The sequence below is a fragment of the Gavialis gangeticus genome, unplaced genomic scaffold (genome assembly GCF_001723915.1).
Source record: "Gavialis gangeticus isolate Ggan-Ray unplaced genomic scaffold, GavGan_comp1, whole genome shotgun sequence".
Taxonomy (NCBI): Eukaryota; Metazoa; Chordata; order Crocodylia; family Gavialidae; genus Gavialis; species Gavialis gangeticus.
Genome location: NW_017728995.1, coordinates 42,161,603 through 42,175,606, shown reverse-complemented (window position 1 = coordinate 42,175,606; position 14,004 = coordinate 42,161,603). Strand labels below are relative to the sequence as shown.

The 14,004-nt window shown below is 45.3% G+C and overlaps 1 protein-coding gene across 1 annotated transcript in view; it reads right to left on the bottom strand.

Annotated features, from left to right (window-relative positions):
• Window positions 1–14,004, bottom strand: part of SLC9A9 (solute carrier family 9 member A9) — a 491,595-nt gene that overhangs the window by 126,541 nt on the left and 351,050 nt on the right. Inside the window, exon 13 of the mRNA XM_019503549.1 lies at window positions 11,286–11,334. Coding sequence (XP_019359094.1) covers window positions 11,286–11,334 — 49 coding nt within the window. The remainder of the gene's footprint in view (window positions 1–11,285; window positions 11,335–14,004) is intronic.

The window sequence follows — 14,004 nt, the reverse complement described above, 5'->3', positions numbered from 1 at the left end:
AAAGCCTTCCGGAAGTCCAGGAAGACTATGTCCACTGCTACCCCTGCATCTAATGATCTGTTGACCTGATCGTAAAAGGCCACCAGGTTGGTCTGACAGGACCTGCCACTGATGAACCCGAGTTGGTTGCCCCTAAGCATGCAGTCCCCTGCTGGCCCCTCATGGATGTGTGCCAGAATAATTTTCTCAAACAGCTTGCCTAGGATCGAGGTAAGACTGACTGGCCTATAGTTTCCCGGGTCCTCCTTCTTCCCTTTTTTGAAGATGGGAACCACACTGGCCCTCTTCCAGTCCACCGGCACCACACCAGAGCACCACGAGTGCTCGTAAAGTCGTGCCAGGGGTCCTGCAATGACCTCGGCCAATTCTGTCTGTCTGTCTGACAGTGTGGGGAGGGGTTGATCCCAGGAGACCATAGTTAAAATTGCTACTATTAAAGTTTTCTTTCTCTCTTGTAGTAGACTGGCTTTGCACGTTAGTTTAATGACTGATTATTACTTATCCTGTACTCATGGGTGCATCCAGATGAGCATGGGCATTTGTTTCCCTGGGGACAAATAGTAGTGGCATAACTTGTGCTGCTGCTACTTGTCCCCAGGGAACGCCAATGCTATGTGCATGGCAGGAAACCCTGTGTGGGGTAGGGGAGGCTGAGGCCAGCAACTGTGCTGGCCCCAGAAGCCTTACCTGGGGGCCTTCCAGGGCTGTAGCTGTGACAGGAAGCCTGGCTGGCAGCTGGAGCATGACTCTGGCTAGCCAGGCTCGGGTTCTGGGCAGCATCCACTGCTGCCATGCACACCACTCTGCTTTTCTTTGGCTTGGGTTTTTTTGACCCCAGAAGCTCCTGGGATCAACCCCTCCCCACACTGCAAGGCAGCAGCATGGGGAATGCCTGCATGTGCAGTGTGTGGCACCACAGATGGGTCTGCAGCACCATATACTCACATCTGTGCTTGTCTGGACATGGCCATAGTTATCATAATTAGCTTGTTGTTTTTATATTCTCAGTACATATGATATTGCAATGGACTGACTGCATTTCTTTATTTTTACATCTGATGACCAGTCAGAACCGAGTTATGAAAGCCCATGAATAAGTGAGTTAGTTTAGGGTCAGCAACATACAGCCTCTGGGACAGATTCAGCCTATGGAGCCAGGAAACTTTGCTTCTGCCCACACTCATGCTGGGGATTGGCAGCTCAAAGCTGTGCCTGCATCAGCCACTTCTCCCCACTCCTTGCTTCCCAGCTGCAGTGCAGGTGCAGCTTCTGGCCAGTGGGGAACTGAACCATGGCTGAAGTGGCAGCAGTGTGGATGTAGCTTCCAGTTGCCCAGCCCCAGCACAATCCCCTACTGGCTGGAAGCTGTGCTCATGCTGCAGCTGGAGAATGGGGAGAGGGGGCAGGCTGGGAAAAAGCAACTGCAGCAGCCTGGGTGCAGTTCCCAGCTGCCCGGTCCCAGTGCAGTTCTCCTCTGGCTGGAAGCTGCTGGGACTCATGTCACAGCTGGGGCGCGGGGACTGGGAAAAGTGGCAGGGATGTGGGCGTTGCTCCCACCTGCCTGGTTCTGGCATGGGTAGAGGCAAAACCCCTCACTGCTCATGTGCTGCCAAAGCCACCCAGCTCACATTGGACTGGAACCTGGTTGTTCCTGCTGGCAGCTTGAAAAGGTTGTTGGCCCAAGAATTAGTCTACTGTATGTTCTGCTTATGCAACAAGGACCAAAAATATATGTATTTGGGGAAAAGCAGCTCTGGGCAGGTGCATCCTGAGGTCCGGACGACAGGTCCGGACTCTGAAATCAAGACAGTGATAACAGACAAAAGGCCTATATCTGCCTAAGGGAACAGACCTGGGTTCCACTCCTGAACTAATTAGACTCAATTATTTTAAGTGTATTGGAGCAGGGACTGTAATGTGGCCACTTACCCCCTCCTTACAGGCTAATGCTCTGACCATTTGGCTACTGTGTCACGTGCTCACTTGCTTGCATGCTCTCTCTCTCTCTCTCAAATAGTATTTAAATTATTTAGTGCAAAGTGCAGCAGCTTCAAGAGGAAGAACTGCAAGGTACTTTCATTAGAATACTGTATAGCTTGTTGATTAGAGCAGTCGTGCGAGATGCAGGTTCACATCTCATCAGGCAGAGGAGGTAGCTGAACTTAGTGGTTGAGTGCTCTGACCATTGAGATATTCGATACTTGGGTTCATCTGCCCTGACATCTGTGTTATTGTAAGAAAGGCCTGGTATAGGCATGGATTTAGGTTTGTGAAATTCTAATGCAACTAGGTGAGAGAGGTGCTTCCTTGAAGCCTAGGTGAATATGGTCTTAAAGAGGTGGGGCATAAAACCAGGGGGCAGGGGAAGATCACACGTGGTGGCTGCCACCACTCTGCATTTGGTTGTGTGCCCCCTCCCCCCGCGTCTGGCCGCTGGGGGTACACCGATTCAAAAAGTTTGAAAATGCCTGATCTAGTCCAACCCCCCTAACAAAGCTTTGGCTGGGTCTTGAAAACCTCCCAGGATGGAGATTCCACAGTCTCTCTGGGTAACCTGCTCCAGAGTTTTACTACCCTCCTAGTGAGAAAATTCTTCCTAATATCTAACCTAAACTTCCTTTGCTGCAACTTGAGACCATTGCTGTTTGTTATGTCATCTGCCACTACTAAGAACAGTTTAGCTCCATCCTTTTTCAAACCTCCCTTCAGATAGTTGAAGGCTGTTACTAAATTTCCTCTCAGTGTTGTCTTCTCCAAACTAAATAAGCCCAGTTCCCTCAGCCTCTTCTCAGAAGTCATGTGCCCCAGCCCCCGAACCATTTTTGCTGCCATCCGTTGGCCTCTCTTCTCACATGCTTTCTGTAGAGGGGGGCCCAAAACTGAACACATTACTCCAGATGTGGCCTCACAAGTGCAGAGTACAGGGGAATAATCACTTCCCTTGACCTGCTGGCAACATACCTGCCAATGCAGCCGAGTATGCTGCTAGCCTTCTTGGCAACAAGGACACACTGCTGGCTCATATTCAGCTTATTGTCCACTGTAACACCCAGGTCCTTTTCTGCAGAGCTGCTGCCCAGCCAGTCAGCCCCTGGCCTGTACTAGTGCATGGGATTGTTCTTTCCTAAATGCAGAACTTTGCACTTGTCCTTGTTGAACCTCAAGAGATTTCTTTTGTCCCAATCCTCCAGTTTGTCTAGGTCACTCTGAATCCTAGCTCTACCCTCCAGTGAATCTACTACTCCCCCAGCTCGGTGTCATCTGCAGACTTGCTGAGGGTGCACTCTATGCCATCTTCCAGGTAATGATTTCATAGATTTCATAGACATTAGGGCTGGAAGGGACCTCGGAAGATCATCGAGTCCAGCCCCCCGCCCAAAGGACAGGAAGTCAGCTGTGGTCATAGGATCCCAGCAAGATAAGCATCCAGTTTGCTCCTGAAGGTGTTCAATGTAGGTGCTTGATCCACCTCTGATGGCAGACTGTTCCAGACCTTGGGGGCTCAGACAGTAAAGAAATTCTTCCTTATGTCCAGCCTGAAATGGTCTTGCAGTAGTTTATAACCGTTCGACCTCGTCATCCCTTGGGGCGTTCTGGTGAACAAACGTTCCCCCAGATACTGGTGGTCACCCCTGATGAAGACATTGAACAAAACTGGCCCCAAGACCGACCCTGGGGCAGTCTAATCAATACTGGCTGCCAACTAGACATTGAGACATTGATTACTACCCTCTGAGCCGGATGCTCCCCCCAGTTTTCTATCCTCCTTACAGTCCATTCATCCAGCCCATACTTCCTTAGTTTGCCTGTGATAATGTTGTGGAAGACCATATCAAAAGCCTTGATAAAATCAAGGTATACCACATCCACTGGTCTTCCCACATTCACAAAGCCAGTCATCACATAATGGAAGGCAATTAGGCTGGTTTGGCATGGCTTGCCCTTGGTGAATCCATGCTAACTGCTCTAATCAGCATAAGGCACACATCCTTGTTTTCAGGAGTTCCTAGTGGCTGTCATGGACCCTCTCAGTTTGCTGTCTTCTGTGGATCTCATTCTTAGGCACTTTGCTCTCTCCACACATTGCTTAGTGTGCCTAGGGCTCAGATCCGCAAAGGTGCTTAATTTCCTTTCAAGAGCCTGTCTAATTGATTTTAACATTTGTACTGATTTCAAAGTGGAATTCGGTAGCCTAAAGACCTTTGAAGACTCGGCCTTTAGTGCTTAATTTGGGGATGTGGTTTCCACTAAAAATTAGGCATCTAACTTATGTTAACTATTAATGATTGTCAGGGTTATGTTTTATATAAATAAAATCAATGAAAGCTAAAACAGAAAGAACACTCCAGTCTGAAGTAAACTTAGCTGCACCCTCATCCCATCCTACAATCAAAGTGCATCAAGGCTACATAATGTAGATAGCTGCATAGGATTCTGCCACAAAAAAGGCAGGCAAAACTCAAAACAACTTGGTAGCAACAAAGGCATGTTTGACAATGGCACGTTAGACAACAGACTGATGGCACAAGGTAATACAATGCCATCACCTCTCACACTGTCTGTACCATTAATATGTTATTTCAGGCATGCAATTCCGAGAGCAATAGGGAGCAGCTGGTTCTGCTAGCAGAGAGCTGCCCTTCTGATGCGAGAGCAAGAACTGCAGTTTTGATCAGCTCTTTGTAAAAGATATAAGAGGAGAGTTGCAGCCTTTCTATCCCTTGCAAGCAATACACCCAACCTGGAACAAAGGATGCATCACAAAGGAGGTACACAAAGGACAAATGTGAACATGTAGGAATAAAATCAGGAAAACAAAGGCAAAAAACAGACTAGGGAAACTGTGGTTCTTTTTGTCAGTAGAGAAGGTGAGCCATTAGTAGATGAAGGGGACAGTAATCCACTCTTCCTACTTTGCTACACACAAACACCCACCCACCATTTTTGAAAAGCTTGAATTTATTCAAGTCAGCAGGTCCTGCCAAAATTCAGCCCAGGATGCTGAAGGAACTAGCTGAAGAAGTCTCAGAGCCAATGGCAATAATATTTACAAACTCTTAGATGAGCGATGCACCAGAAGACTGGTGAAGGGCTAACATAATGCCCATCTTTAACAATGGGTCGGTGGGAGGAGTACTAAGGAATTATAGATTGGTTAGCCTGAATTCAATACCTGGGAAATTATGATAGAAAATTATTAAAACAAAGAAAAAAGAAGTCATTTACAAAATACCTGGAGGATAGAGGTGTCAGGGTTGTATGTGGTACCCAGTTTGTGGAATACAATGAACTTTAAGTAAGGCTTTCGACAGAATTCCTCATGCCATTTTCATTACACTGGTGAAACATGAGCTAGACAGAACTACCTTTAGGTAGATATGTAATTGTTTGAATAACCACAGGCAAAGACTGTAAACAGATCAGTGTCAAACTGGCAGGAGGTCTCAAGTGGCATTCCATTGAGATCTGCCCCAGGGCCAGTGCTGTTTAACATTTTGATTAATGACTTGGATGCAAACATAGATAATATGTTGACCATATCTGCAGATGACAAACTTTGGAGAGGTTACAAACACTGGAAGACAGGATTAAAATCCAAAGAAATGTGGCTAAATTTGAGAACTGGGCAATAGACAAAAAAATGAAAATAAACAAAGATAAATGTAAGGCAATGGACATAAGGAATTAAAACCAAATGCACGAACATGGAATGGGAGATAACTGGTTTGGCAGTAGCATTGCTGAAAATGACGTGGGGTTTACAGTGGATTATATAAGATAGTAATATGAGGCTCTCACAAGAAAAGTGAATGTCATTTTGCGGTGTATTAACAGGAGCATTGTGTGCAAGACAAGGGAGGTAACAATACTTTTCTATTTGAGGCTTGTTAAGCTTCAGCTAGATGACTGTGTCCAGGCTTGGGCAGCACATTATAAGAAATCAGATATGTTAAGTGGAGACATGACAGCAGTTAGCAAGTGTTTGAAATATTGGCATAAAGAAATCAAAGAAACATGGTGCTCCCTTGCTATAGAGAACATAGAGGCAATAGGTTTAGATTGCACCGAAGCAGATTTAGGATAAATCTCAGGAAATGCTTCCAAACTATAAAAGCAGTCTGGCAATGGAACAAACTGCCTAGCAAAGTTGTGATGTCTCCCTCACTGGAGGTTTTCAAAAAGCATTTGATGGGCATGTATCAGGGATGGGTTAGGGATAACACAACCTGAATCTGTGCAGGGGGCTGGACTCTATGATCCATGAGTTCCCTTCAAATCTTATTTTCTAACTAGGCCCTTCTCAAGGCTGTGTTTCTTAGAGTACTCCATCATGTGTCTCTCTTATAAGTAGTTGATGAAACAATCCTTTATGAACACCTGGTTTGAAAAACTGATTCCTAGGCTTCAATTCCAACTATGGCTGGAATTCCACAGTTGGAATTACTCTTTTGATAAAATAAACTCCATTCAACATTATGTTTGTACATTGTTCAGTTGAGAACTTTAAAAAAACTCTAAGGTTTTATCTATCCAGCTTGGAAATCATATATATAATTCTTTTCATAACTGTATGGATTGGCTTGTCCTGACCTTCTTAGCCAAAACTTTTCTATTGTGGATGGTTGCCACCCACAAACCCAGAGGTGCTTCATGTTGCAACATATCCCATGGAACTGTCAAGTACTTTAAAGTTTTTTTCAGGTTGAAGATGCTATTTAAATGTAAGTCATGTCCAAAAAGAAAAACACCATTGTGTAGTGGGAAATAGTTGATAGCAAGTCTATGAAGAAAACCAAGTGTGAACATGAAAGATGGATTAAAAGGAAAAAAAAACCCCTCACAATGGAAGCTGTGCAAGAGAAGGAAAAGGAAAAACAAAAAAGGAAAGAAAATATATGAATGAAAAAAATCCTAAAAAAGACTTTGAAAGGTAAATAACCATGACTACTATAATGAAAAGAAGAAATAGTAGAAGAAGGAAAAGAGGTTGAAATAAAAATAAATGTGAAAGATGTTAAAGCATGGAAAAAAAGGAAAAAAGAGAAAGCCAAAGAAATGAAACACACAAATAAGAAGTCAGAATGAAAAAACCCTACTTTTCTAGGCAAAAATATTTAACAATAGAGGATGCTGATTTAGACATGACAGGGCATGAAATTTATTGTATTTATATCACACCTATTCTATCGTACTGCTGAGTTCTGTCAACAAAACTAGGTGTTAATTAACAAACACAGCTTGGGCCACTGGGTACACATTGTTATTCAGAACTTATTTTCCTCACTTCTAACAAAAAAGGAGAACTAGACATACACTTTTTCTAGAAATCAGTCTGTTTTCCCAAGTGATGCACATTAAAGGTGAAATAACTTTTATATTGTGTGGTACAATCTTTGATGCTAAAAGACATGTTCAAGAGTGCTGTAAACCTGAAAAATGCTGATTTCCATGTTATTACTTTTCTGCATTATAGTATCTTTCTTAATTACATTTCAAGAGCATATGATTTAAGATCCCAGTCTTGCTACAACAGCATATGAGACAAATCTGAACATGGTTAGTAAAAACATAAGAAATGCCTTACCAGCCTGACCAATGGTCCAACCATCCCCATCCCCTATCTCTGACAGTGGCAATAGTAGCTGCTTTAGAGGGAAAGCGTACGAACATGGAATACTGTATTTCCAGTGTATAGGTTGACGTGGTGTATAAGTCAACCCCATTTTTCTGATTAAAAAAGTTAGCAATTTTGTAGATTTGGTGTATAAGTTGACTTAACTTTTTGGATCAGAAATAGAGGGTTGACTTAAAATGGTCCCTGCATACCCTCACTGCACAGGGGGATAGACATGTGCTGCAGCACTGCTCACAGAGGACAGGGTTGGGCTCAGCTGGCATGGCCCCATCTCCTGTGAGCGGCGCTGCCTGGGCTGCACCAGCCGAGTGCCGAGACTAGCGCTGCTCAGATCGGATGGGGCTGTACCAGTTTAGCGTCGAGCTTGGCCCTGTCTGCTGCGAGCAGTGCTGCTGAGTCCAGCCCCACCTGTTGTGAGCGGTATTGGGCTTGGTACTTGGCTGGTGCAGCCCAAGCAGTGCTGCTTACAGGGGATGGGGCTGTGTCAGCCAAGGGCTGAGCCCAGCACTGCTCACTGGGGATGGGGATGAGAACACAGACAGTCTTGGTGCTTGCTTGGCATGCCCCCATGCCCTGCAAGCGGTGCTGCCTGGGCTGTGCCAGCTGAATGCCAAGCCTGGCCCCATCTGCTGTGAATGGTGCTGGGTTTGGCACTTGGCTGGTGCAGCCGGGCTCAGCACTTGGCAGCACTGTCCGCAGCAGACAGGGCCAGGCTCAATGCTTGGCTGGTGCTGCCCCATCCCCTGCAAGCAGCTCCAGGCTCAGCACCTGACTTGCACAACCCAGGCAGTGCTGCTTGCAAGGCAGTGTTGTTTGCTTGCACACCACTGTTCCCTGCAAGCGGTGCTGCCTGGGCCACGCCAGCCGAGCACTGAGCCCAGCACTGCTCACAGGAGATGGTGATACAGTGTATAAGTCAAGGTTGAATTTTAAGAGTTAAAAATTGGGCTTCAAAACTTGACTTATACATCGTGAAATACGGTAACTAAAGCAGTGGTTCTCAGCCTTCTACACTCAAGGCAACTGTCCATAACTTTTGTGAACTAAGTGACACCCCATTAAAAACACTAATATATTTATTTTAGTGTTTACTTTCTTAAAGAGGGGCTGAGAATGAGGAGCAGCAGCTGGTAAGGAAGAACCTACGCTGCAGTGAGCTGGGGGTGTGGAGTGGAGGAGGAAAAGCTGGAAGGGAAGAGTCTGCACTTATCTCCTTGAAGCCAGCCTGCATTTATCTTATCTCCTTTCTCCCTGTGGCACACTTCAAAGGCTGCCACAGCACCCTGATTTAGAATCACTGATCTAGAGTGATATGTCCCCTGTCATGTCCTCCCTGGCATCCACTGTCATTGGTTTAGGGCAGGGGTTGTCAACCCGGAATACTTGGAAAGGTGCTAGGGGGTACGCATGGGTGGGTGGGGACAGAGCGCTGCCACCCTCCATCCTACACTGCTGCCTCCCATGAGCAGGGCCGGGTAGGGGCGAGGGCAGTGGCTCCCCTCTGTGGGCCACACAGGTGCTGCCTGGTCAGCTGGATGCAGGATATGGGGGGAGCTCGCCCATGGTGGCTGCTGCCATTCACCACCACCAGGAGTACACTCCTTAAAAAGGTTGAAAACCCCTGGTTTAGGGATGTCAGAGAATATATCCCTTACTGTTCTGTTTAATAGCTCTGTCATCTGTGAATTTATCTAGCCTGTTCTGAACCTTGCTGTAGTATCTGCCTCTATAAACTCCTATGGAAATGAGTTCCACAAGTGCATATTGCATAAAAAGTACCATATTTAACTGAAACTTTAAATTTAAGACAAGCCTCCCAATAATTAGATTATATACATGGAACCAGCCCTTGCCCCCCCTGCAGCTTGCCTCTTCCACCTCCTGCTCTCCCATGTAGCCTCCCCCCACCTTACTCACTCCCTCTACCTTACCTTCTGTTCAGCTCTGCTCCTTTAGGGAAGCCAGCAGCAGTGTAGGCCTGGCTCAGCCTCAGCCAAGTCTGGCTGGGGAGAAGCAGCAGTTGCTCTCAGCCAGGCCAAGTTGGGCTACAGGGATCAGAGCAGAAGGCAAGGGGGAGAGGGGGAAGCTGGGGTGGGAGTGAGAGGTGGGGGAAACAGGGTATAGGGGAGACAGATTACTCACCCCACCCCTCACCCCTACCATATGGTCCCCCATGTTTCCCTCAGATACATGCTGCCTCCCCCACCAAGTAAGCCGTTCCAGTCTGGGGCAGGTGGCAGCTTAGTTCTAGATTCAGTCCAAAGCCTGGGCCAAAGCTGAAGCTGAACAATCAACTGCCCCTGTCTTTACTCAAATCCAAGATGAGGCTCTCCCCCATGCTGACTGGAGGAAAAAAACCTCATCTGGGATTCAAGTAAATACAGTACTTTGTCTTGTCTGTTTGTTTGTTTGCTTTTTATTTCTTTGACAGGAGATTTGGACAAACTCTTACATGCTAAAGGAATAGCTAACAACTCAATAATAAACCAATATTCTGGAGTGGTGAAATGGAACATTGTACTGACACATGCAACTGTGAATGAGAGGGAAAACCAAGGATATGGTTAGTTCTCTTTTCCTTCGATTAGCCACTTTAGAATGGGATTATCAAAAGGTGTTTTAGGAGTGTTAGGCCCCCAATTTAAATTTCAGTTGAGTTAAAATGTCACGGGGGCGTTGGATACCTCATTTCCTTTTGACACTTGCTCACCAGCACCTTGCTCCTTTTTAAGCTAACTTTCTAAATTCTGTTTACTAAAATTCTCTCTGCAGTTTCAAATGAATAGAGCATTTTTGTTTGTTTCTTGCCTTAAATTATTCTGAGCCTTATTAAGGATTTGCCACATTGTAACTCAACAGTGTTTGCATTTCAGTAGTGAGGACAGTTTGAAAATTGCTGTGGGTAAGAGGTGAAGGCCAAGTCATTGTCACTGTAACTCTACTTTTTCTTGTTTTTAACATTGTACCTGACAAGGTTAACTTCCTCCCACACTCTTTTTTCCCATACGATTGTTGACAACAGCATTGTGTCTTTCTCTATCTTTACATGATTTCCTTTTAAATGCAGGCCATGCTGGATTTTAAATATTTTCATACATAAAGAGTGAACATGGCAGGGACAATGGAATTAGGATGAGCATATGCAGTTTCTTAAATAGCCTCCCTGATGACTTACAAGTTTATAACCAAAATTTATGTTCAGACTGACACATTAAAAATGTCTAATGCTTGTTTTCAGAAACTTGACCTATCCTGATGTCCACGGTTACCATGTTGAATAATATGTATTTCCTTTGGTTAATCCAGGGAGTTAAACATTATTATGAAATCTTTCATCTCCAGGAATGTGTATGGCAGGTGATACCTACTGGAATCTTTGGATTTACTAATATTTCAACATGTTTTAATATTTATTTATAATGTGTTCCACAAAGTCGGTGATAGTGAAAAATACATGTCCAAGACATTTCCCTGCCTCTTGTACAATAGAAAGTTTTAAATATTTCAAATCTTGCATTATTTTGTACTTGCTTTGTTATAGAGGAGCTGATCCCATTTTAAAGATATCCAGAGACTATGTTAGTGTTGAAAAATACATACTGTCCAAGATTGAACATAGTCCCATCCAGTGTATGCCATTATCACTTACCTCACCTGCAGTTTCTGGTTTCAGATCTTCATCTGGATCTACATCAACCCTAGTAAAGAAAATAAAAATGGTGAAAGACCTGATGCAGAATAGATGGTCATGTGAGAGAGATGTTTCTTTGTATCATATCACTCAATCTCAAGTAGGCAAGAAAAGGGTAGAGGCATTGCCAGAACATTAAGATCAAATCAAAGTCATTCACAATAACTTTACATGAGAAATTATGCACTGTTTATCAGCATTCTTAATAGCTAAGATCAGCTCTGCACTCTGGCTTTGACACATTTACCCACGGTAGAAGGACCACAGGGGGTATATAGGAGCTCTAAGTACTATGTAAACTAGCCAGGGAGGATTTGCCTGGTGCAGGCACTACAGTTGGCATCTGCAAGAGGCCTGACCTCCATGGTCCCCTCCATAGCTAGGGACAAAAATTAGACATAAACCCGTATAAGTGTTAGGAAACCAGATTCAAATCTGTACCGCAACAGAAGTTCAGTGCACATAAACCACTTTCAAAATGGCTGAAACCAGTTTAAGATAAACCTGGATGGATGTATTATCAGACTTCATTGATTTAGGTTAAATTGGTTTATTGAGCTTCTGTCCCAGATCCTCTCCAGATTCAAGTTAACTATCAGTCCCCCAGCATCCCGGGATGCTTTGCACCTCCCTTGCAAACCCCTGCCTCCCAGGTGTGGGGGCTAGCCTCAACCCAACCTATCTGCTCCAGCCCAGCAGGGGGGTATGCTCTAGTGCCCCCTGGCATCTGGCCTGGGCCACTGCAGGTATGCAGAATCAAAAATGAATGTCTGTTCACTTGCTTATCAGTTCAATCTATGCAGCTCAAGCTAACCTACAAAGATTGAATTGATTCAGCCTCAGGTTTTCTGACTATCTGCACTTAGATTATAGGAAGCATGCTGGGGAAGAGCCGGAAGTAGGAGAGGCATGTTGAGGGGAAGGCTGCAACAAACATGCTGCAGATCCATAGGGTAGCTGTATGTGGCTGCTGTAACTTTTACTAGGGTGCAATCTGGAGAGTGAGGGAGGTGAAGATACAGCTTACAGCTATTTTAATCCTTTCTTTTTCTGCACCGTAAGTCCTGCACTTAGCTCCATATCTCATTTCTGGTAGAAAATAACACAGAGGTGGAACTGGGTGCTCCACAACCTGGGCAGCTGTGCAGTGCTAGCTGCTGCGTGCTGATTACAGCACCAGGAAAACTGATGATGATGATGTTCTTCACTGCAGATTCTTGAAAGCTGAAGAGACCAAATTGTGTCAGGTAGGTAAGACAAGGGGGAAAAACTGTGACAATTGATGAGATGGGCAGTGGAAACAACCTGGATAGTAGTTTTAGCAGTGTGGACAGACAATAAAGTCTGGGCATTAATGAGAACATGTAGGAAGAAACAATGAGATTTGGACAGAGGCTTGATGTGCATAGCTGGAGAGGTGATTAGAGGCCTAGGTGGAAGTGGCCATTTCATGATGATATCCATAGTGAGAAGAAAGAAGGGCAATGAGGAATAACAATGGATAGCCCTATCACTGGATCTCAAGTCAAAAGGAAACCAGCAGCTCTGAGTGCCTGAGAAGCCATTTGAGTTAATGCAAAATCTACTGATACAGATAAAATGTATTCTTTCACCAGGTGTTCATTTAAGGTAAATAGGATTTAAGAATAAAGCTGATAGGAAAAAAATATACAAAGAGCAAAACTGTTAAGTGACCACAGATCTCTAGCTTCAAAAAAATCCAGGTCTTCCAGGCATAAATATTTCCACATTTTTCTTAAAACTAATGATCCTAGTCCTGACTCAACAAAGAGACAGAATGAATAGTAGGGCTGTGAGAAGCTTCTGGTGCTGATCTGATTCAGAGAAGATTTAGCCCAATTTGATGGCTGTATCTCTGAATCCAATAGAATCAGGAGACCAATTAAAAGGTCCGAATTGATCGAAGCTCTCCAAATCAATTTGGAAAAGATTTGGAGAGTTTTGGAGATTTGGGCAGTCCTTGCTCACTGCTGCAGGGGGCTGGACCCGGACTCTGGGCTGTTAAGTAGGGGGTGGGGAAGAGGGGAGCTGGAGGAAGGGGGAGGTGGCCATGGGGGGGACCCCACTAGGCCTCACCCTCTGCCTGCTCCCTGAGCCCCCCTGACCCACTGTCCCTGCCCCCGCCATGGCTGCCTTGCCCACCCCAGATCCTGGCGCTCTTTAAAATAAATAAATAAATAAAAGTGCTGCACTCACTGCCTGCTGCAGCAGCCTTGGGGCTTCTGGGGGCTCATGGCAGAGCCCCCCATGCAGTGGGGGGGCAGTGGGAATTCTTCCCCCCTGCCCAGCAGGATCCAGTGAGTGAATGCTTTTTTTTTTTTTTTTTTTTTTTTTTTAAAGAGCTGGAAGTGTGGGTAGGGGATGGGGGCTTGTGACAGAGTCCCCTATGCGGCATGGGGCAGTGGGGATTGCCCCCCACACCTGGCAGCAGTCAGTGACTGGGGGCATTTTTTCCCCCCAAAGAGATGGGGCTGGTTGGGGCAGCCAATGACGGGGCTGGGAGAGTGAGTGGGGGAGAGGGCCAGTTCGGAGATTTGTCCAATTTGGCAGCCAAATCTCTGAATCAGATTCAGCTGAATTGATTTGGGATAGTGATTTGAATCAGCGAATGGGCAGTGAATATCAAGGGCTTTAGGCTGTACAGGAGGGACAGGAC